The sequence below is a fragment of the Heptranchias perlo genome, chromosome 2 (assembly GCF_035084215.1).
Source record: "Heptranchias perlo isolate sHepPer1 chromosome 2, sHepPer1.hap1, whole genome shotgun sequence".
Classification (NCBI taxonomy): Eukaryota; Metazoa; Chordata; class Chondrichthyes; order Hexanchiformes; family Hexanchidae; genus Heptranchias; species Heptranchias perlo.
In genome coordinates this window covers 32,723,309-32,746,967 of record NC_090326.1, presented here as the reverse complement: position 1 = coordinate 32,746,967, position 23,659 = coordinate 32,723,309, and the positions used below count along the sequence as shown (strand labels likewise).

Genomic DNA, 23,659 nt, shown 5'->3' with positions numbered 1-23,659 from the left:
CCTCTCTCCCCAACCCCCCATTCTCTCTCTCCATCCCTATTCCCAAGTTTCCCTCTCTCCCCATCGCCCATTCTCCCTCTCCCCTGCCCCCCATTCTCCCTCTCCCCCAGCCCCCATTCTCCCTCTCTCCCCAGCCCCCCATTCTCTCTCTCCATCCCTATTCCCTAGTCTCCCTCTCTCCCCTGCCCCTCATTCTCCCTCTCTCCCCTGCCCCCCATTCTCCCCTGCCACCCATTCTCCCTCTCTCCCCAGCCCCTCATTCTCCCTCTCTCCCCAACCCCCCATTCTCTCTCTCCATCCCTAGTCACCCTCTCCCCTGCCCCCCATTCTCCCTCTCCCCCAGCCCCCCATTCTCCCTCTCTTCCCAGCCCCCCATTCTCTCTCTCCATCCCTATTCCCTAGTCTCCCTCTCTCCCCTTCCCCCCATTCTCCCTCTCTCCCCTGCCCCCCATTCTCCCTCTCTCCCCAGCCCCCCATTCTCCCTCTCTCCCCAGCCCCCCATTCTCCCTCTCTCCCCAGCCCCTCATTCTCCCTCTCTCCCCAACCCCCCATTCTCTCTCTCCATCCCTATTCCCAAGTTTCCCTCTTTCCCCATCGCCCATTCTCCCTCTCTCCCCTGCCCCCCATTCTCCCTCTCTCCCCAGCCCCCCATTCTCTCTTTCTCTACATCCCTATTCCCTAGTCTCCCTCTCTCCCCATCGCCCATTCTCCCTCTCTCCCCATCGCCCATTCTCCCTCTCTCCCCAGCCCCCCATTCTCTCTTTCTCTACATCCCTATTCCCTAGTCTCCCTCTCTCCCCATCGCCCATTCTCCCTCTCTCCCCAGCCCCCCATTCTCTCTTTCTCTACATCCCTATTCCCTAGTCTCCCTCTCTCCCCATCGCCCATTCTCCCTCTCTCCCCAGCCCCCCATTCTCTCTTTCTCTACATCCCTATTCCCTAGTCTCCCTCTCTCCCCATCGCCCATTCTCCCTCTCTCCCCATCGCCCATTCTCCCTCTCTCCCCATCGCCCATTCTCCCTCTCACCCCATCGCCCATTCTCCCTCTCTCCCTCTCTCCCCAGCCCCCCATTCTCTCTTTCTCTACATCCCTATTCCCTAGTCTCCCTCTCTCCCCATCGCCCATTCTCCCTCTCTCCCCAGCCCCCCATTCTCTCTTTCTCTACATCCCTATTCCCTAGTCTCCCTCTCTCCCCATCGCCCATTCTCCCTCTCTCCCCATCGCCCATTCTCCCTCTCTCCCCATCGCCCATTCTCCCTCTCACCCCATCGCCCATTCTCCCTCTCTCCCTCTCTCCCCTGCCCCCCATTCTCTCTTTCTCTACATCCCTATTCCCTAGTCTCCCTCTCTCCCCATCGCCCATTCTCCCTCTCTCCCCATCGCCCATTCTTCCTCTTTCCCCATACCCCTATTCCCCAGTTTCCCTCCCCTCTCCCGAGTACGCGGGCCAGTCCCAGTTCTCCGCGGCAGTGGGTGGGGTGAGGGTGAGGGTGGGGGTGATGATGTCACTGAGCCGGTGATGTCACGGGGGGGGGGGGGGGGAGGTTACTGCTGAGGCGGGAAATTTAAAGTGTGAAGATCTCCTGGGCAGCTCGCAGCAGGAGCCGGGAGATCCGTGCCCCATTCTGGGAGACTACCCCCAAAATCCAGGAAGATTGCCAACCCTCCCGGATTGATGGAGTCTCCAGGAATTAAAGGTTAATCTCCTGGACACGGCAGCGAGCAACACAGGAGAAAAGTCACAGTGGCATGGAAAAAAATGCGATTTGTTTTTCATTTTCTTCGAGCATTTCCGTTCATCACGTGAGAAAAATGATGCAAGAAAACAAGGCTCTCGGGCTTATGGTGAAGAATCATTAACATATACCCCAAAAAAGCAAGAGAAAACTCATTAATATATACTGAAAAAAGCAAGAGAAAACTCACCCAATCGGGTGATGCACTGGGCGTGTCTGGTCACCAAAGGATGAGGTCTTGGGGACTAATCGCGGAAGTGATTGCATGAGAGGAGGTGACAAAAAACTGGAAAAGTGTAAGTCGGTTCGGTCAAGCGAGTAGGTAACGATAGTAAATCGCCAAAATAACATACAACTCTAAAATAAGCAGCATTAGTCCAGCAACCAGCATGGAGTCGGAGTCGGGGGCCACCTTGTATCTGGAGGCTTCCAGCTCGTCTCTGCAACCCCGGTGTGAGCGGGTGAGTTTGGTGCTTCTCTCTCTCTCTCTCCCTCCCTCCATAGAGCCGGTTCATTTTTTAAAAAGTTTTATTTTTTTTGATGTATGGAGAGGCGGATCATTGATTTTGATGGGGGGTGGGGGGGGGAGGTTGAGTTGGTGAACTCTCTGCTTTATTCTGTGTCTGTGTGTTTATCTCCTGGAACTGGAGGTTTTGACTCTGGTCGCAGCTCCCGCAACATATCAATGATTCTGTTTCCGTGCATTGGATTTTTGCTGCTTTTGAGTTACTGCCTTTCCCCGCTCCTGTTCGGGCTGTATTGGAATTTCCCCATGCGAGCGTAGCAAAATCAATGGTTGGAAGTAACGGCAGAGATCTCGCAAATCTCAGTTCAGAGCACTTTGGAGAAGTCGGATTCACCAACCCCACGTAGGTCGGGCCGAGATCGAGCTATCATTGCCGTGTCGGTCCCCCAGCCCACGCTTTCCACAGGACTAGAGTCAAAGACTTCGATCCTTCCACATTCCTTGTGTACCATCTCTGACCAGAATTGTGAGTGTGGTTGAAACAGTGCCATGCGATTCACCGAAATCCTTGTGGTTTTTGCAACCGCATACCGCTTTGTTAGTCTGACAAGACCCATGACCACAGATCATACTGCTCCATAATCAAGGATGTGTAACTTTACAGTACTACCATAGTTATGAGTTGTCATTATTTAAGTCCCGGAAGGCACAAAAACCACATTCGTTTTTTGACTTGATACCTTGCCTATCTCTTTAAATCGTTCATTCCTTTTTTTGCCTCAGAAAGACTTGTCTCTTTATACTATTGAACGGAGCTCCCCCTGTTATACTGTGTACAGTCACAAGAGTATTGTCACTCATTTTCCTTGCACTTCCATTTTATTTTTGTTAATATGAGGAGGTTTTGCTGTTTAATGTTGCTGCTGTCAGCCAGAATGTGGATTTGGGCTTACACCATCCTTTTCACCACTAAATTTATCGAGGAAGAAGGAATGTGAGGGAGCTCTCAGCAAATTAAATCACAATAAAATTCTTAGAATCATAGTCATAGCATCGTTACAGCATAGAAGGAGGCTATTTGGCCCATCAAGCCTGTACCGGCTCTTTGTAAGAGCAATCCGGTTAGTCCCATCCCTCGCTCTTTCTCCGTAGCCCTGCAAATTTTTTCCTTTCAAATATTTATCCAATTCCTTTTTGAAAGCCACGATTGAATCTGCTTCCACCACCCTTTCAGGCAGCGCATTCCAGATCATAACTACTCGCTGTGTAAAAAAGTATTTCCTCACGTCTCCTTTGGTTCTTTTGCCAATCACCTTAAATCTGTGTCCTCTGGTTCTCGACCTTTCTGCCAATCGGAACAGTTTCTCCTTATTTACTTTATCTAAACCCCTCACGATTTTGAACATTTCTATTAAATCTCCTCTCAACCTTCTCTGCTCTAAGGAGAACAACCCCAGCTTCTCTAGTCTATCCACGTAACTGATGTCCCTCATCTCTGGAACCATTCTAGTAAATCTTTTCTGCACCCTCTGAGGCCTTCACATCCTTCCTAAAGTGCGGTGCCCAGCATTGGACACAATACTCTAGTTGTGGCCGAGTCAGTGTTTTATAAAGGTTCAACATAACTTCCTTGCTTTTGTACTCCATGCCTCTATTTATAAAGCCCAGGATCTCATATGCTTTTTTAACCGCATTCTCAACCTGTCCTGCCACCTTCAAAGATTTGTGCACATATACCCCCAGCTCTCTGTGTTCCTGCACCCCTTTTAGAATTGTACCATTTAGTTTATATTGCCTCTCCTCGTTTTTCCTGCCAAAATGTATCACTTCGCACTTCTCTGCATTAAATTTCATCTGCCACGTGTCCGCTCATTCCACCAGCCTGTCTATGATCTCCTGAAGTCTATTACTATCTTCCTCTCTGCTTACTGCACTTCCAAGTTTTGTGTCATCTGCACATTAGCAACCCAGGTTAAGATCTTTTCCACAGAGGCCTGGACCAACTTGTAGAGTATCTAAGTTTATACAGACTCATTAGCTAATGTTATTTCGACATAACAAGGCAACTATGAATGCGGATCAGGAAAAGTTTATTGGACAGGGTGGGCCTTCTTACTTTCCTTTCACGTTAGCTAGAGAACCTGTGTTGACCCTCGATTCTACCAGAACAGGGTGTTCCAACCAATCCTGTCCATGATCCAAACAGAAAGACCAGCCCACCTCCTGCTTGCTGCTATTTTTATAGTGCAGTGGTCTTGAACAAGCTTTGGCACCATATATGGGCAGTCCAGATTGTGGGTGGGGGGGTGCACTGGTCCTAGACCCTCTCCATATGCAGTTTGATCATAACACTTTGGTTTTAGGGAAGCCATCTGCTTTATGAGCCTTGATCACCTTTGTTCAAGCATGGAGCTGGCCTCTTCCCATTCCCATTTTGCGTGCCAATAGCTGGTAGTTAGATAAACTGCTCACATCGTGTGGCGGCTGTGATTCAGACTCTCTTGGTCTCAACTGCAAGGGAGAGCCTTGGCTCCCGTGCTGGAGCTTTCTTCACACTGCTAGGCCAAGTGCAAGAGTCCGAGGTTCCCTGAGTGTCTGACATTCAACATCTTCTATGGTAATTCGGGTCCAGGTTGAGTCCCACTACTGCACGCACTAAAGGCAGTGTTGGTACAGTTCCTAGAAGTAATGGTCGGTGGGTGTTTTTGTGAGTGGAAGGCTGTTTCCAGTGGGGTTCCGCAGGGCTCAATACTAGATCCCTTGCTTTTTGTGATATATATCAGTGGTTTAGACTTAATCATGCCCCCGACATTTAAGAAGTTTGCAGATGATACAAAAGTTGGCTGTGTGGTTGATAATGAGGAGAAAAGCTGCAGACTGCAGGAAGATATCAATGGACTGGTCAGGTGGGCAGAAAAGTGACAAATGGAATTCAATCTGGAGAAGTGTGAGTTAATGCATTTAGGGAGGGCAAACCAGGCAAGGGAGTACACAATAAATGGGAGGATACTGAGAGGTGTAGAGGAACAGAGAGATGTTGGAGTGCATGTCCACAGATCCCTGTAGGTAGCAGGACAGGGAGATGAGGTGGTTAAGAAGGTATATGGGATACTTTCCTTTATTAGCTGAGGCATAAGAGCAGGGAGGTTATGCTAGAACTGAATAAAACACTAGTTAGACCACAGCTAGAGTTGTGTACACAGTTCTGGTCACCACATTACCGGAAAGATGTGATTGCACTAGAAAGGGTACAGAGGAGATCTACAAGGACGTTGCCAGGATTGGAGAATTTTAGCGATGAGGAAAGATTGGATAGGCTGGGATTACTTTCTTTGGAACAGAGGAGGCTGAGGGGAGATTTAATTGAGGTGTATAAAATTATGAGGGGCCTAGATGGAGTGGACAGGAAGGACCTATTTCCCTTAGCAGAGGGGTCAGTGACCAGGGGGCATAGATTTAAAGTAATTGGCAAAAGGATTAGAGGGGAGTTGAGGAGAATTTTTTTCACCCAGAGGCTGGTGGGGTCTGGAACTCACTGCCTGAAAGGGTGATAGAGGCAGAAACCCTCATCGGATTTTAAAAGTATTTGGATATGCACTTGAAGTGCCGTAACCTACAGGGCTATGGACCAAGAGCTAGAAAGTGGGATTAGGCTGGATAGCTTTTTTGTCCGGCACAGATACGATGGGCAGAATGGCCTCCTGTGCCATAAATTTCTCTGATTCCATAACTGCTTTTGTTGTTGACAGTTCCCTTATAGACTGCCATTCTGTGATTGCACATCCCTGCAGTAGCTGCAAGAACCCACTGTCTCTTACATAACTGAAAGAAATAACTTGTATTTATATAGTACCTTTCACAACCTCAGGACACCCAAAGTGCTTTACAGCCAATGAAGTACTTTTGAAGTGTAGTCACTGTTGTAATGTAGGAAACGCAGCAGCCAATTTGCACACAGCAAGGTCCCGCAAACAGCAATGTGATAAAAGACCAGATAATCTGTCTTAGTGATGTTAGTTGAGGGATAAATGTTGGCCAGGGCACCGGGGAGAACTTCCCTGCTCGTCTTCAAAATAGTGCCATGGGATTTTTCTGTATCCACCTGCGAGGGCAGACAGGGCCTTGGTTTAACGTCTCATCCGAAAGAAGATACCTCTGACAGTGCCGCACACCCTGAGTACTACACTGGGAATGTCAGCCTAGATTTTGTGCTTAAGTCTCTAGAGTGGGACTTGAACCCACAACCTTCTGACTCTTAAGGTGAGATTGCTATCAACTGAGCCATGGCTGACCAATGCAGCCTTCATCTTATAAAATGTGTTAGTCCCTTAACCATTTTTTCTTCACGTTTTCATTCTTTCCGGAATCTTTGTTTCCTTTTCTTCCAGATGCAGCGTGACTCTGCCTTCCTCCGTCTATGGGAGCAGTTTGGTCTGATTGCTATACTTCAGATTCAGAAGCTGAACAGTTGGTTCTCTTTCGTTGCCTTCATTCTTCTTGCATACATCGCGGCTCCGACAAAAAGTAGGTGAAGCATTGTACGATACCTTTGTGTTCTGTAGAAGTTACCAGTTATGCTGCCTAGTGGAATCACAACTGACATAAGCAAAATTTAAAAATGCAAAAGGTCATGTCTGTTGTAAGTTGATGCTCTTCTACACCTATAATAGGACCCTGTAACTTGTTACCAGTCAGACAATGTCTACATTTATGTACTATATATTTCACTGTGCTTTGGTATGTTGGACAATGCTGTCCTGGTCTATATCTTGTGATCAGAGCACAGATTGTAGTTTTGCATAGTGATGAACACCCTAAGCTTAATTTTATTTTTGATGATCTTAAACATAAAGGCCCTTAATTCCCTGTCCGCCACAGTGTCGACTGACATTCGGCAGGACACTACTCCTGCCTGCCCCTTGGTTGTGCCCCTGACAGTGGTCCATTTCCTGGGGTCAGGGACAGTTAAATATTTTGCCATTTGCAGCACTACTGGGGCACCTACCTCAGGAGGGGGGGACAGGGGCTTTGATGATCTTGGGGAACATTGAAAAAAATTTTGAATGTGCTCAGTTCTCTCTAATGTTAGTTACTCTAGGGAAGCTGGTCATTTAAAACTTTAAGCTACCCACCCCTGGAAGTCCTTAGCAACATTGAATGCTAGGGACGCACAGGCATCCCGTGTGGTCAACATTGCAAGATGCAATTGATAGGAAATGTTCGAATGATGTATTTTCCTCATTTACCTATTGTAATTATATGCCTGCTCATTTTGGATGGGCATATTATGCACCCATTCCCACTGGGCATGAAAAAAAGGAGCAGTAACCTAATATAGTGGTTTCTTTCCCAAATTACACAGAATTCCTGGTGCAACAGCACAGGAAATTCAGGGCCAAAAGTTTCCCATTGATCGCGTGCAATAAAACTGCAGTAATGGTGCCACCAGTTTTACTGTATGGTACAGAAAGTCACACTAATATCCACGCTGGCGTAAAAATGGGCTTAAAACAGAACAAAGCTCGCACCTATAATTAACAGTACGGTTTATATTTTGAGTGCCAAAATCACGGCATGTTACAGCACAGAAACAAGCCATTCGACCCATCAAGTCTGCGTAGAATCTGAAACACTGTTTTAAGTTCTTATGCAATGCTTTCAATTTTCAGTTGCTGCAGCAGAAACCATAATTCAAGAGAAAACTTACCCAATCATTCACATTGGAAACGAATGTAGCATTGATATTAAAAATATCTCTTGTGGCTGCACTGTTGGATGGCAGGAAGAAAAAGAATGGCATGCAGATGTAAGTTTTGTGTTTTAGCATCTTGCTGCAGAGGATCCCACTTGTTAAATATCTAATAGGAGACAAAGGTGCATTTCAAGCTGAAATTTCCTGCCACTGGGTCAAGGCAGTACAGCAGAGAACAGTCCAACCTTTCCTGTTCATTCTGAACCTAAGATTAAGCTAGGCCAAAATTTTTAAGTAATCCTTAATAATCTGTCTTTCAGACAAGACATTGAACGGTGACCCCGTCTTCCTGTTCAGGTGGACGTAAAAGATCCCTCGGTGCTATTCAAGGAAGAGGAGGGAGTTCTCCCAGTGTCCCATCCAACAATCCTTCCTCAATCCACATCTCCAAAAAAAGATTATCTGGTCATTCCTTCATTTGCTGTTTGTGGGTCCTTGTGCACTAATTGGTTCCCACATTTGTACACACACAATAATGGTGTTTGTAAATAATACTATTTAATATTTATTAAATAAATAACGGTTTACAAAAGTAATTAATTGGCTGTAAAGCATTTTGTGACAACATGACAGGTGTTATTAGAGTTCAAGTCTGCCTCTTTCCTTTCATTCTCTTTTGCTCCCTCCTCTTTCCTCCACTCTTCGATTTCCTTCCGTTTCTATTTCTTTCTCTTTTGCTCTATATTTCCCTCTTTCTTCCCTTTCCTCCATTCTCTTTTCTTCCTCTTCTCTCTTTCTCCCTCCTGTCCTCTCTATCACTGTGCCTCTAACCCTTTCCTCCTGTCTTTCCTCCTCTCCCCCTTTCCTTTTCTTTCTCTCTCTCTCACTCTCTCCTTCCCCCTTTCCTTTTTCCACTCTCTCCTTCCCCCTTTCCCTTTTCCACTCTCTCCTTCCCCCTTTCCTTTTTCCACTCTCCTTCCCCCTTTCCCTTTTCCACTCTCTCCTTCCCCCTTTCCTTTTTCCACTCTCTCCTTCCCCCTTTCCTTTTTCCACTCTCTCCTTCCCCCTTTCCTTTTTCCACTCTCTCCTTCCCCCTTTCCTTTTTCCACTCTCTCCTTCCCCCTTTCCTTTTTCCACTCTCTCCTTCCCCCTTTCCTTTTTCCACTCTCTCCTTCCCCCTTTCCTTTTTCCACTCTCTCCTTCCCCCTTTCCTTTTTCCACTCTCTTCTTCCCCCTTTCCTTTTTCCACTCTCTTCTTCCCCCTTTCCTTTATCCACTCTCTCCTTCCCCCTTTCCTTTTTCCTCTCTCTCCTTCCCCCTTTTCCTTTTTCTCCACTCTCTCTCCTTCCCCCTTTTCCTTTTTCTCCACTCTCTCTCCTTCCCCCTTTTCCTTTTTCTCCACTCTCTCTCCTTCCCCCTTTTCCTTTTTCTCCACTCTCTCTCCTTCCCCCTTTTCCTTTTTCTCCACTCTCTCTCCTTCCCCCTTTTCCTTTTTCTCCACTCTCTCTCCTTCCCCCTTTTAATGTAAGCGGGTGGGGGGAGAGATAAATTGACTCATTGAGGATTTGGCTGATGCATTAGGAGGTTGTGTCCGACATCATTACTTTCTTTGGGGCTTTTTTAATCTGCTTTATTATTTCTAATTTCATAGTAAATTTGAATACCATTTGCAAAAAATAATTTATAACTGGATGTCATTTGAGGAAATAAAACATATTAATAGCACTTTTTTTTCTTTCCACAGAATAGACCCATTGCTCTTTTGGAGCAAGGCAAACCATTACATTGTATTGAGCCTTGTATAAATCTACAGCAACATAAGATATGGATTGACTGCTCTTCAATGAAATATATAATAAAATATACATGCAGATGCGTAAAAGAGAATCAAGTAAGGTTAGAGGGGGAAAAATCAGTGAATTACTTTTGGTTTGACAGAATTATAATATTCAGGGATGTCTTCTGCTCTAATCAACGTGTTTTTTTATACAATTTTAGGTAAAAGAGGCCTACTTTCTCTTCAAATGTAAGTATCAGTTTGGATTTGCAGTACTGACAAAATTTGAAATAGCAGCTAAATACTAAATATTAGTAAGCTACTTCATCTCACCCTATCAGTATATCATTCTTAATGAGATTGTAGTGTTTTTCATATAAATATAAATCAGATGTGGCAAAAGAAAGGACAATTTAAATAACACGACAAACTAAACTACAGCAGGGATTCTTGACCATATCTGTAGCTGCCGTAACAATGTGCCCCAGTCCCAGGACCATGTTCCATGGGCAGGATCATTTGTGTTTTTTAGGCAACTCCCTGGCAGGGAGTGTGCCGCAAGGATGGGAGAGAGAGAAAAAAGGAAAGGGGGAGAGGAGGAAAGACAGAAGGAAAGGGTTCGAGACACAGCGATAGAAAGGACAGGAGAGAAGAGGAAGAAAAGAGAATGGAGAAAAGGGTAGGAAGAAAGAGGGAAATATAGAGCAAAAGAGAAAGAAATAGAGCAGTGAAGGAAAGAGGAGGGAGCAAAAGAAAGCGAAAGGAAAGAGGCATTGGAAGCCAGCTACACTGTCGCAAGGCTGGTAGCCGAAGAAGGGGATAATATTGTTTAACAAGTTAAATCACAGGCCCGGGGAGTTGAGTCGATCACCCCATGTAACTAGCATCACTCAAACAGGAAACCTAGGCCAAAGAGTGTTCCTGTTTTTTGTAGTCGTTTGTATTTTAAATTTCTGTGATTTTCTGTATTTAACTAGAATGTGACTATATTTATACAGTCTGCATAGTGTTGATAATTTTGAAATGATGATGTGCAAAAAGGCTCTATGTAACTTGACCAGAGCTTGAGATGCAAGTGGAGTTGGAGCTTGATCAAATGATTTCCGTTAGTCTTATAAATGAGTAACATGCTATAGACAGAGCTAAGCGATTCCACAACCAATGGATCAGATCAGATCAAAGTTCTGCAGTCCTGCCACATGCAGTCGTGAATAGTGGTGGACAATTAAACAACTAACAAGAGGAGGAGGCTCTGTGAACATCCCCATCCTCAATGATGGCAGATTCCAGCACGTGAGTGCAAAAGACAAGGCAGAAGCGTTTGCAACCATCTTCAGCCAGAAGTGCCGAGTGGATGATCCATCTTGGCCTCCTCCTGATATCTCCACCATCACCAGAAGCCAGTCTTCAGCCAATTCGATTCACTCCACGTGATATCAAGAAACGGCTGAGTGCACTGGATACAACAAAGGCTATGGCCCCGACAACATCCCGGCTGTAGTGCTGAAGATTTGTGCTCCAGAACTAGCTGCGCCTCTAGCCAAGCTGTTCCAGTACAGCTACAACACTGGCATCCACCCGACAATGAGGAAAATTGCCCAGCTATGTCCTGTCCACAAAAAGCAGGACAAATCCAATCTGGCCAATTACCGCCCCATCAGTCTACTCTCAATCATCAGCAAAGTGATGGAAGGTGTCGCCGACAGTGCTATCAAGCGGCACTTACTCACCAATAACCTGCTCGCCGATGCTCAGTTTGGGTTCCGCCAGGACCATTCGGCTCCAGACCTCATTACAGCCATGATCTAAGCATGGACAAAAGAGCTGAATTCCAGAGATGAGGTGAGAGTGACAGCCCTTGACATCAAGGTAGCATTTGACCGAGTGTGGCACCAAGGAGCCCTAGTAAAATTGAAGTCAATGGGAATCATGGGGGAAATCTCTCCAGTGGCTGGAGTCATACCTAGCACAAAGGAAGATGGTAGTGGTTGTTGGAGGCCAATCATCTCAGCCCCAGGACATCGCTGCAGGAGTTCCTTAGGGCAGTGTTCTAGGCCCAATCATCTACAGCTGCTTCATCAATGACCTTCCCTCCATCATAAAGTCAGAAATGGGGATGTTCGCTGATGATTGCACAGTGTTCAGTTCCATTCACAACCCCTCAGATAGTGAAACAGTCCGTGCTCGCGTGCAGCAAGACCTGGACAACATCCAGGCTTGGGCTGATAAGTGGCAAGTAACATTCGCGCCAGACAAGTGCCAAGCAATGACCATCTCCAACAAGAGAGAGTCTAACCACCTCCCCTTGACATTCAACAGCATTACCATCACCGAATCCCCCACCATCAACATCCTGGGGGTCACCATTGACCAGAAACTTAACTGGACCAGCCACATAAATAGTGTGGCTACAAGAGCAGGTCAGATGCTAGGTATTATGCGACGAGTGACTCACCTCCTGACTCCCCTTAGCCTTTCCACCATCTACTAGGCACAAGTCAGGAGCGTGATGGAATACTCTCCACTTGCCTGGATGAGTGCAGTTCCAACAACACTCAAGAAGCTCGACACCATCCAGGACAAAGCAGCTTGCTTGATTGGTACCCCATCCACTACCCTGAACATTTACTCCCTTCACCACCGAGGCACAGTGGCTGCAGTGTGTACCATCCACAGGATGCACTGCCGCAACTCGCCAAGGCTTCTTCGACAAGACCTCCCAAACCCGCAACCCCTACCACCTAGAAGGACAAGGGCAGCAGGCACGTGGGGAACAACACCACCTACACGTTCCCCAAGTCACACACCATCCCAACTTGGAAATATATTGCAGTTCCTTCATTGTTGCTGGGTCAAAATCCTGGAACTCCCTACCTAACAGCACTGTGGAACAACCTTCACCATGTGGACAGCAGCGGCTCACCACCACCACCTTCTGAAGGGCAATTAAGGATGAGCAATAAATGCTGGCCTTGCCAGTGATGCCCACATCCCATGAACGAATAAAAAAAAAAGTTAGTGATAATAATGTAGTGAAGGGTTTGCACCCCCGAGCTAAGCATGTCCAATTGTGTGGTAACTCCTGAATCCTGCTACTTTTTAACATGCTTTGCAAGTACTTGGGGTGGGATTTCATACACTGCTGCAATAAGGTGTCAGTCTTGCCTCAATGATGGTGCTTTGAGTCAGAAGGTCATGGGTTCAATCCCCACTCCAGAGACTTGAGCAATAATCTAGGCTGGCACTTCAGTGCAGTACTGAAGGAGTGCTGCACTGTTGAGGGTGCTATGTTTCAGATGAGACATTAAACTGATATCCGACAGCACTAGTCAAGGAAGAGGAAGGGAATTCTTCTGGTGTCCTGGCCAATATTTATCCCCCAAGCAACACCTTAAAAAAAAATAGATGATCTGGTCACGACCACATTGCTGTTTGTGGGACCTTGCTGTGCGCAAATTGGCTACCATGTTTCCTACATTACATCAGTGACTACATTTCAAAAGTACTTCATTGGCTGTAAAGCACTTTGGAACATCTTGAGGTTGTGAAAGGTGCTATATAAATGCAAGTCTTTCTTTAAAGTTAAAGGCTGTAGCTGCTGTTTAAAGGCAAGTGGTGAAATGTAGAAAGTTGTAAAAATGATTGGTTTGCAAAAATTATTTTAGGGCATAAAGTGCTTGGATCCCACACAGTACCTGGATCCCACACAGTACCTATCGGGGGGGGGGGGGGAATGTGGAGACAGCAAGAATGTTGAGCCAGGAAGCAGAAAAGTAAATTTTCATCTTCACAACATGGGTGGTAATCCGGATCGTCAATTTGAATGTAAAAAAATTGGAATAAAAATCAAGCAGGTTCTACAACAGTGGGTGATCTACTTTGTAGGTTTACTGCCCAGGCAGTGAAGACAAAAATTGCCCCTTGAATCTCTGGGCAGTACAGGACCAGGCAGTAACGGGTGTGCTAGACGTGGTTGCAGGGCCATGTCACGACTCAGCGTAAGAAGGCACAGGGGCACCTCAATTCCAAGTTTATATCACTGACAATCACCTTACTTCATCCACTGGGGAAGCACTTAGGAGAATTACATAGAATGGACAGCACAGAAATAGGCCATTCGGCCTAACAGGTCCATGCCGGTGTTTATACTCCTGAAGTAGCAATATAGGTTCTAGAAGAGGCACACCAACATTATCACTAGAAACCTGTGGGGAAAAAGAATAATAAAGGCATGTACACGTATTACAAATAGGGAAGTAAGCTTATTTGAACTTTGTCCAGAAAATTTTCTTTAGATAGTGCAGCATAAGTAGCAACAAATCAAAGAGTGGACAGCCATCGTTGTTGAGGTAGTGTAGAAGACAGTGTTGGGGATAGTGTATTGGGTAGATAAAAATGGGTTAATTGGGTGATTGAGGCGAGTGAATCTCACCTCTGAGAGCCTGCGTACTATTCCTCTAGGTAGCAAATGTGCTTCATTGTCGGTGTCCTGATGTGGCATTGCCTGTGGGCGGACCTCCTCCTCCATGGTTAGAAGTCTTTTGAAGGCACAGTTCTGTAATATCCAGCAGAAAATGATGATCTTGGAGATCCTGGTGAAGCTGTGCTGCTAGTTCGCTACGTGATCTGTACAAGCATTTGAAATGCTGCTTGAGGATGGCAATAGTTTGTTGCATTATCACTAGACTAGTTGCATAGCCCTTTTGTCTATAGTTCTCAAGTCATTTACCGGAGCTGTAGAGGGCCATTCTTCCAGTCTGCCTTCTCCTTTAAATAAACCAGACACAGGGTTATGTACATGTATTATATGTAGAGCAATAAGTTTATTTGAACTTTGTCCAGAAAGTTTTCTTTAGATGGTGCTGCATAAGTAGCAACAAATCAAAGAATGGACAACCGTCGTAGCTGAGGTAGTGTAGAAGACAGTGTTAGGGATAGTGTATTGGATGGATAAAAATGGTTAGTTAATTGGGTGATTGAGGCAAGCAAGTGAATCTCTCCTCTGAAAGATAAATGAATTATGACAGCTGCTTGGGAAGTGGTCATTGACTGGCATGATCTTAAGTTGCTAGTCACTGAGCACTTGGACATTGATCGATTGGAACCCCTTGCAGTTCGCAGACCTGAAAAGATTGTAGTGCCCTCTCATTCTATTGTTGCTTTTCCATCAGGAAAGTGATGAGGGTGTTTTCTCTGGTGAATAAAGCATTGGTGGCCTGCTTGATGCATCAGTGCACTGACTGATATTGCAGATGTCCACTGCAGTAGTTTGGAAAGAGCTGGAGGTATAAAAGTTCAAGAGTGTCATGACCTTGACTGCCAGTGCTGTGCGGTAGACTGTGGTGGAGGTTGTCAGCTGGTGGCACGGGTCTGTCGCTGCTTCCCTGGTGAACCTTGGCTGGCGAAGGCAGTTCTCCTCTGACATTTCCAGAAAGCTGTGCCTGGTTTTTAAAGATGGATGTGTTGGTAATGGCAGGTGCGTGCAGTCTGCATCTGGGGTAACAGGACCGCCCTCGCATCCCTTCCTTCGTCCTCCTCTTCCATCTCCAAAAAAAAACTCAAGTGCAGATCATCAATTTTTGTTCCATGTTGAGTGTCAGTTGGAGACTTTTGGGACTGTGATGACCCTCCACCTGCATTGAGTTAGGCTTTGGGATGATCTAATTACTGATTCTGCCACATCCGCAGCTGCAGTATGGCTCAGTTGGTAGCACTCTTACTTTCTGAGTCAGATGTTTATGCATTCTAGAACCATCCCAGGATTTAAACAAGTGACCTAAGCTCCAGTGCAGTACTGCGGGAATACTGCATTGTTGGAGGTGCTACCTTTCAGGTGAACATAAAAGATGCCATGGTATTATTTGAAGAAGAACAGGAGTTCTCCTCGTGTCCTGACCAACGTTCCTCCCTCAACCAGTATAAACAAAAACCGATTAATTGGCCATTCAACTCATTTGCTGTTTGTGGGATCTTGCTGTGCACATGTGACGACACTTCACTTCAAAAGTAATTTATTAGATGTGTATCACTTGGAGATGTATTAGAACGAACTTGCCTCTATATAGCAGCCTTTATGTCCTCCAGAATTATCTCGTTGTTAAAAAGGTACTTATGCTGTTAATTACCAAACTTTACTTTCTGCAACTGGTTTAATAGGCAATTAATGTGCAAATCCAGCAAGTTCTTAAAAATAATGGGAAGGGAGCGATGCCGTTTGTGCAAACCAAGTGGCGGAATGGTGTAAATCGACCAGCAAGTTCAGGAGAGTCACAACTCTCAGCGTATCTCTTAATCCCCTGAATTTGCTGGCTGATCTGCACATTAATAATGGCGTGCGGCATTAACACGCCTTTATTTTTCCAACAAGATTCGACCCAGTACAGCCTAGGATAAAGGAAGGAAGAAAGAATGTAATTCTATAAATCCCTTTTACGACCTCCGGATATCCAAAAGTGCTTCACAGTCAATTAATCACTTTTGAAGTGTAGTCATTTTGTTTCGTATATAAAGAGGGTAAAATATAAGGAAAGTAAATAAAGAATTGAAGAAGTGCATCTACAAAGAAATTACTGCTTCGTTTCTGAATTCATTAATTGGTCAATTGCAAAAAGGCATTATAGAAAAATAATAATCTTTCCTTTTATAACAGATATTCAGGAGCCGGTATCTTCTTTTCCAAAGCTGACCGCACTTACTCCAGGTAACCTCTTTGCAATTATTTCTGGATAGCCTACTGTATTGTACTTTTGTGTGTTGTTTTCCATTCATGCTTAATCATGCATTTTTTTTTTGTCTTCTCTTTCCATGCAGAATCCAAAACACCAAAATTAGAATTGGAAAAGCAAAAGCATATAGGTAAATCAAAAAAATCAAATTAGTATTTGTAAAAGTACAGTGAAAGTATTCTGTGTGCTACTGCTAATCGATGTGTTATATGTGGTCGTTTGGTGTGTCATAGATGCATTTAAGGGGAAGGTAGATTACATAGAATATACCACGCAGAAACAGGCCATTCGGCCCAACTGGTCTGTGCCAGTATTTATACTCCATATTGAGTAGTTGAGGCGATTTATCATAGATGCATTAAAGGGGAAGCTAGGTAAGTACCTGAGGGAGAAAGGAATAGAAGGATATGTTGATAGGGTTGGATGAAGTAATTTTGGAGAAGGTTCAAGTAGAGCTTATTATATGTTCATAAAGGTGAAGGATACTAGTGGTATCCAGTATCAACCTCAAATGTTCCTACAGAATTGTAACATAGTTAGCTTCAAATGAATCAACAATGTGCTCAATCCCAGCCTCAAAAAATGACCTCGACTTATAACAGCCTGAGACTTCCATTCATCATGCTGTGACCTTTTGGAGTAGGATTACAAGCCTAATGCCAATTTACACTAAATTATGGGCAGTTTTGTTCTGTAAAGACTGCCAAATGCATTTCAAATAGCATCCTTACAACCAACCATCAGTTGTGGGTTCAAGTCCCAATCCAGAGACTTGAGCACATAATCCAGGCTGACACTTCACTGCAGTACTGAGGGAGTGCTGCACTGTCAGAGGTGCTGTCTTTCTGATGAGATGTTAAACTGAGGCCCTGTCTGCTCTCTCGGGGTGGATGTAAAAGATCCCATGGCATTATTTGAATAAGAGCAAGGGAATTCTCCCGGTATCCTGATCAACATTTATCTCCTAACCAACACCACCAAAACAAATTATCTGGTCATTTATTTCATTGCTGTTTGTGGGACCTTGCTATGTGCGAATTGGCTGCCATGTGTTTGCCTGTATAATAACGATACTTCAAAAGTACTTAATTGGCTGTGAAACATTTTGGGATGTTTGAGGATGTGAAAGACACTAAATAGCGTGCTAGTTCTTTGTAGGTGACATCAAGTGTCTTTGCATTTGTGTGTATAGAAGGAAGAAAATATAGTGATCAAGGAACCCTGGTACCAAAACAAACTGTTAGTTTTATTATAATCTGGAATCATTTTTCTTTAGGTGCTGCCATGTCATTAGGGATTGTAGCTCTAGCAGTGCTTTTTATCTACCTAAAAAGGTGAGTGAGACTTTGCGCATCTAATATTTTTAATCTTTACGTTTTCATTTTGGAAGACTGTATCTGAAGAATTCTAAATTGTTATCAGTGTTGAGACTTATTTTACTCTGGGCTATTGGTCAGTAGTGTATGAATAATGACTTTAGACTGCTATAGAAGCCGATTTTTACAAAATCTTCCTGGTGGGGAGTCTCATCTGCACGCTCCCCATGATTTACTATCCATTCATTTCGGACAGAAAATTGTGGAGAGCTGCACCAGAATTCCCGGGATGTGCTGCAAGCAGACCAGGCTCGTCATCAGGAGTGTGATTTTATTTCATTTAATTCATTGTGACGTTGCTAACAAAGCATTCTATCCTGTTCTCTATTTGTTTGAAACTCACCAGCAAGTCGTTGAATAAAAGCAAATAGTTTTGCAACTGACATTTCCCACTCTGTGTGGTCCATTACACCAGTGTGGAGTTATTGAACTCAGTATTGCAGTGGTGGGATTTGACCTTATGACCACTGGATTGCTAGTCCAGTACGATAACCACTAGGCTACTGTACACCTGAGGATCCTTAACCAAGGAGAGAGACAAATGGGAGATGAAATTTAACACTGACCGATGCAATGGCCTAGAAATTGGATTGGGTCCGAGTCAGGGTGTCCATAGGACCAGGGCAAATGTGGTTCGCCGACGAGCTGCGGACGCCAGTTGCGACCCCAGAGACAGCTCACCGGTCATGCTGGGGGAGCCAATTCAGTCAGCTCGGACACAGGCTGAGATCCTCAGCAGAGTCCGGGAGCAGGGAGGCACTTGGGAGGGGAGCAGTCCCGCTCCTCCTGGTTCCACGGTAAGGTAAGTAAAAACATTAAGATATAACCCTTCGGGTAGCAGCCTCTAGTGGTCCCTTTAAGGACCATTGGTTTGGCTGCTAAGCCCCTGAAGAAACTGGCCGCAGCACGCACGGTGTGCGCAATTTTGCGAAGGGGCCTGAAACATACGTTAGGCCCCCTATTTGCTTTTGCAAAGGGCTTAATGTCTGTTTCAGGCGCACGTCCTGGATGCCTATGGAGGAGCCCTAACCAATATGGCGGGCGGCGCAATTCCTGCACACCGCCCGCCATATTGGACCTTTAAGTGCCCGTTTTATGCCTGTAAAACATAATCCGTTTTCTAGGCCATTGTGTTGGAAGAAATAACGTAAGTGATTCAAATGGGATGGGATGGCATAGAATTAACGCATGGTAATTGAGACAGAGGGCCTGGGGGTAATGGTGGGCTGGTCACGTCAATGTTTGAAACTCACCAGCAAGTCGGTGAATAAAAGCAAATTGTTTAGTGTTCAGTAGCTGACATTTGGCAGTAGCTAATGGTGCCACCGTGCATTGGGCAAGCCAGGGCCAGGGACCGGGCAGGGATCATATCGCTGGATCCTTGCAGAGCCTCGCAAAATTGGCCCTGCAATGTGGTTACTGTCGTGGACCAAGGATAGTCATTGTAAATAAATGCAGCTTAGAGAATGGATGCACGTCATAATTTACTATTGCCTGTTTGCTTTGCGTTTTTTAGGCAATGTCGGAAAACCAGACGAGCAGCTGAAACAGATGACTCCACAAGCTTATGAATGAAACAAAACTCAGCAGCTCAGAAAAGCTACGCTACAACTCTAGAAATATTTTTATTAAATGTATTTAATATTTTAAAACTAAATAAATATAAACTTTGTATATTTAATTGCTGATTTCATAATCATACTTAGACTTGAAATGACTTGGCTTAACCTTTGTTGGCAAGTTTAGTCCGTATCTACGGTGTCAGTACAGGAACTTCACGCCATTCAATATGTTTGAACGGGGAGCTGGACAGCAAGATACTGGGCTCGATATTAGCACCCGCTATCGGGTGCGTTCCTGGCGGGGGACTCCAAAAGTCGGGGAATCCCGGAGCGGGTCGGGAGCCCAGCTCCAACCCGCCCACTTCCGGGTTCCCCACAGACGCGCTGACATGCGCGCGCAGCCCCCACATGTGGGACAATTAAAGCAGGCGGGGTGCCACTTAACAGTATTTATGTAGGTATTTCAGGTCGTTAACAGACCTGATTAAGGGAATATTTCAGGAGAGGTGGGATTTTACAAACAACTGGGACTGTTTCCCATACTGGGGGAAACACTCCCAGTTGAAATGGACGTGTTGCAGCTATCAGCATGTGGCAGCTGCAAAGGTCCATTTGACAGGTTGGGGGGGGGGGGGTGGGGAGACCCTCACTCATTGCAGGAGGCCACTCTGTCACTTTGGACAAAGTTTGGCCTCTGCCACCCTCCTCCTAACAATCAAATTCACCAACTTGCACATTTACCCTGGGGTCCAGACACTTGTACCTACCTTGCGGACCCCCTCAGATGTGCATCTTCCGGATGGGGGCCGCCGTAGCTGCAGTCATGACCTCAGAGGGCAAACAGCATCACCAAACTCACCGGCCACGCCGTCCACCTCTGACACGTGGAGCTCCACAACACAGTGCTGTGACACATCCACCTGCACAGCAGGAGGGAGGGCAACTGCAGAGAGAGATGCTTCGCAGAGGGCACTACCCTCGCCACAGGGTCCACAGACCAAGGCTCAGCTTCCTGGACCTCTCTGAGCAGCAGTGCACACGGAGGCTCAGTGTCACTCGACATGCAGTCGTGGACATCTGCAGCCTCCTTCGTGCAGAGCTGCTCCCAGCTGGCCCGAGCACCATCTTCTTACCTGTCACTGTCAGTCACCACTGCCCTGAACAACTTCTCTTCCGCATCCTTCCAGGGTGCCACCGGGGACATCACCGACGTCTCTCAGTCATCTGCACAAAATAGCACCTACACCCACTCTGCAGTGACACAATGGGTGGCATCAGGTGTGGGTCTTCATCGTGATCCTCAGGAAAGGGCATTATTGCACAAAGCAGACAAGATTCGCAAAGACGTGGCAGTAGTGGTGCCAATATAATATGTGATATGAGTGGGTCAGAATGAGATAGAGCCATGAGATTGTATGAGGATTGGGTTGAGTGGTAGTGGCGGGATGAGTACTGGCGAGGTGAGTAAGTGCAGGTAAGATGAGGATGAGGTTTGAGTGGGTGTGAGGGGTGATGTGACAGAGTAGTGTTGGCAGTGCAGGAGGAGATGTGGGGTGGGGGCGGTGATGTGGCAGATGGAGTGTAGGGGAATGAGTGTACTCACTTTGGCTGACCTACTTAGGTCATTGCAGCGCCTCCTGCACTGTATGCAGGTGGGCGATATGTTGGTGGTGCAGGTGACCTCCTCTGCCACCTTGAGCCAGGCCTTCCTGGTGGCAGAGGCAGGCCGCTTCCTCCCGCCCGCCGGGGGGAAGATCTCTGTCTCCCCCTCCTCCTCACCCCATGTATTGATACCTGGAGTGAGGCATCATTAACCTGGGAGCAGCCTTCCCCCTGGGCTGCTCCATGCTGTAATTTTTCCTATTTCTTGCAGCATCAGTCAGTGAAGGACTGCCCCTTTAAATAGGGCTCCTCCAGCTGACGGATCTTACTGCGCATGCGCAGTCCGCCGGCCGCGCAGCTCGGCAGCGGGGAACCCGGAACAAGAGGTAAGTGGATCCAATTAGGCTGCGATCGCGCGCGGGGCAGACTGATTTCACCGGGCGCGAACCCGCAGCCCTCCTAATATCGAGCCCACTGTTTTCATGCAGCTTTTGGAGGAGCAGGGCATAGAATCATAGATTGGTTACAGTGCAGAAGGAGGCCATTCGGCCCATCAAGCCCATGCCGGCTTTTTGTAAGAGTAATCCAGTTAGTCCCGTTCCCCCACTCTTTTCCCTGTAGCCATGCAAGTTTTTTCCCTTCAAGTATTTGTCCAGTTCCTTTTTAAAAGCCATGATTGAATCTGCTTCCACCACCCTTTCAGACAGCGCGTTCCAGATCGTAGCTACTCGCTGCATAAAAAAGTTTTTCCCCATGTCACCTTTGCTTCTTTTGTCAATCACCTTAATTCTGTGTCCTCTGGTTCTCAACCCTTCCGCCAATGGGAACAGTTTCTCTTTATTTTAAGGAAACTCTTCATGATTTTGAACACTTCTATTAAATCTCCTCTTAACCTTCTCTGCTCTAAGGAGAACAACCCCAGCTTCTCCAGTCTATCCATGTAACTGAGGTCCCTCATCCCTGGAACATTCTAGTAAATCTTTTCTGCACTCTGTCTCAGGCCTTCACATCCTTGCTCAAGTGCAATGTCCAAAATTGGACACAATACTCCAGTTGTGGCCGAACCAGTGTTATATAAAGGTTCAACATAACTTCCTTGCTTTTGTACTCTATGCCTCTATTTATAAAGCCCAGGATCCCATATGCTTTTTTAACCGCTTTCTCAACCTGTCCTGCCACCTTCAAAGATTTGTGCACATATACCCCCAGGTCTCTCTGTTCCTGCACCCCCTTTAGAATTGTACCATCTAGTTTATTTTGCCTCTCCTCATTCTTCCTGCCAAAATGTATCACTTCGCACTTCTCTGCGTTAAATTCCATCTGCCATGTGTCCGCCCATTCCACCAGCCTGTCTGTCCTCTTGAAGTCTATTACTATCCTCCTCACTGTTTACTACACTTCCAAGTTTTGTGTCATCTGCAAATTTTGAAATTGTGCCCTGTACACCCAAGTCCAAGTCATTAATGTATATCAAAAAAAAGCAGCAGTCCTAGTACCGAACCCTGGGGAACACCACTATACACCCCCTCCAGTCCGAAAAACAACCGTTTACCGCTACTCTCTGTTTCCTGTTACTTAGCCAATTTCATATCCATGCTGCCACTGCCCCTTTTATTCAATGGGCTTCAATTTTGCTGACAAGCCTATTATGTGCCACTTTATCAAATGCCTTTTGAAAGTCCATATTCACAACATTAGCTGCATTGCCCTCATCAACCGTCTGTTACCTCATCAAAAAACTCAATCAAGTTAATTAAACATGATTTGCCTTTAACAAATCTGTGCTGGCTTTCTTTTATTAATCCACACTTGTCCAAGTGACTAGTGCACCTTGTACAGCAACTTTCGGATTTCCGTGGTCGCCAATTTGCACATGTTAGCCTCACCGTTATTTTTACAGCAAAATCCAACCCATTTTAATTTTTAAAATTGTATTTATGAAAGATTAAAAAGTAGCATTTGATGGAAGGCAATATTATTCCACACTGCTATAATTTTGTATTCCTTTTTAGGGATATTTTGTAAGGATCCTTCTCCCCAAACAATCCAATCATCTTTAGTACTTTGGATGTCTGCTGAGTAAGGGTTTTAGAACTATAGAAGTTTACAGCACATTCGGGACCATTGTGTCTATTTTGGGCCTTTGCTACAGCAATCCAAAACTAATCCCATTGCTTTGCTCTCTTTCCACCTCCCCATAGCCCTATATTTTCCTCTGCTTCAAATATTATCCAAATATTCCCTAAAGGATGTGGTGGTCTCTGCCTCAACTATTCCCTGTGGTAAAGCATTCCGTGTTCCAACAACTCTCTGGATAAAAAGAATTCTCCTAACCCCTATCCTCACTCTGTGATAATTTTAAATTGATGACTCCTTGTCACTGACTCCTTGACCACAGGAAATTGTCTTTCCCTATGTAATGTCCTTCATAATTTTAAACTCCTCTATTACATCTCCTCTTAGCCTTCTCTGCTCCAGTGGAAATAGTCTCAGTATCTCGAATGTCTCCTGCTTACTAATGAAAGCGAAAGACTGCTAGTTGATTGAGCCTGTTCTATACGGTTATGGTATAACTTCTACACACCATCATCCCTTCTGGAGAAACTACCCACACATTCTGCTGAGAGAAGTGAGAAAAGGTTGGACTATTTTAGGGAAAATCTTTGGGAAATTCTTCTCCAACCCCTGAAGGTGATCAGACAAGTTCCAGGAGGCCATGGTG

The 23,659-nt window shown here is 45.7% G+C and overlaps 1 protein-coding gene across 2 annotated transcripts; it reads left to right on the top strand.

The window, feature by feature from the left end:
- Positions 1-1,847: 1,847 nt before the first annotated feature.
- On the top strand, positions 1,848-19,454 carry LOC137333241 (uncharacterized). Of its 2 annotated transcripts, none has more exons than XM_067997403.1 (9): positions 1,848-2,198; positions 6,592-6,727; positions 7,873-8,009; positions 9,640-9,786; positions 9,894-9,921; positions 16,322-16,372; positions 16,483-16,527; positions 17,674-17,731; positions 19,290-19,454. In XM_067997403.1, exons 1-9 carry the CDS (start codon positions 2,127-2,129, stop codon positions 19,342-19,344), a joined length of 729 nt encoding a protein of 242 aa, XP_067853504.1. In that variant the 5' UTR covers positions 1,848-2,126; the 3' UTR covers positions 19,345-19,454. The 2 variants fall into 2 exon arrangements, with proteins under 2 accessions (XP_067853504.1, XP_067853512.1); XM_067997411.1 differs by having other exon boundaries at positions 1,849-2,033.
- The last annotated feature ends 4,205 nt before the right edge of the window (positions 19,455-23,659 follow it).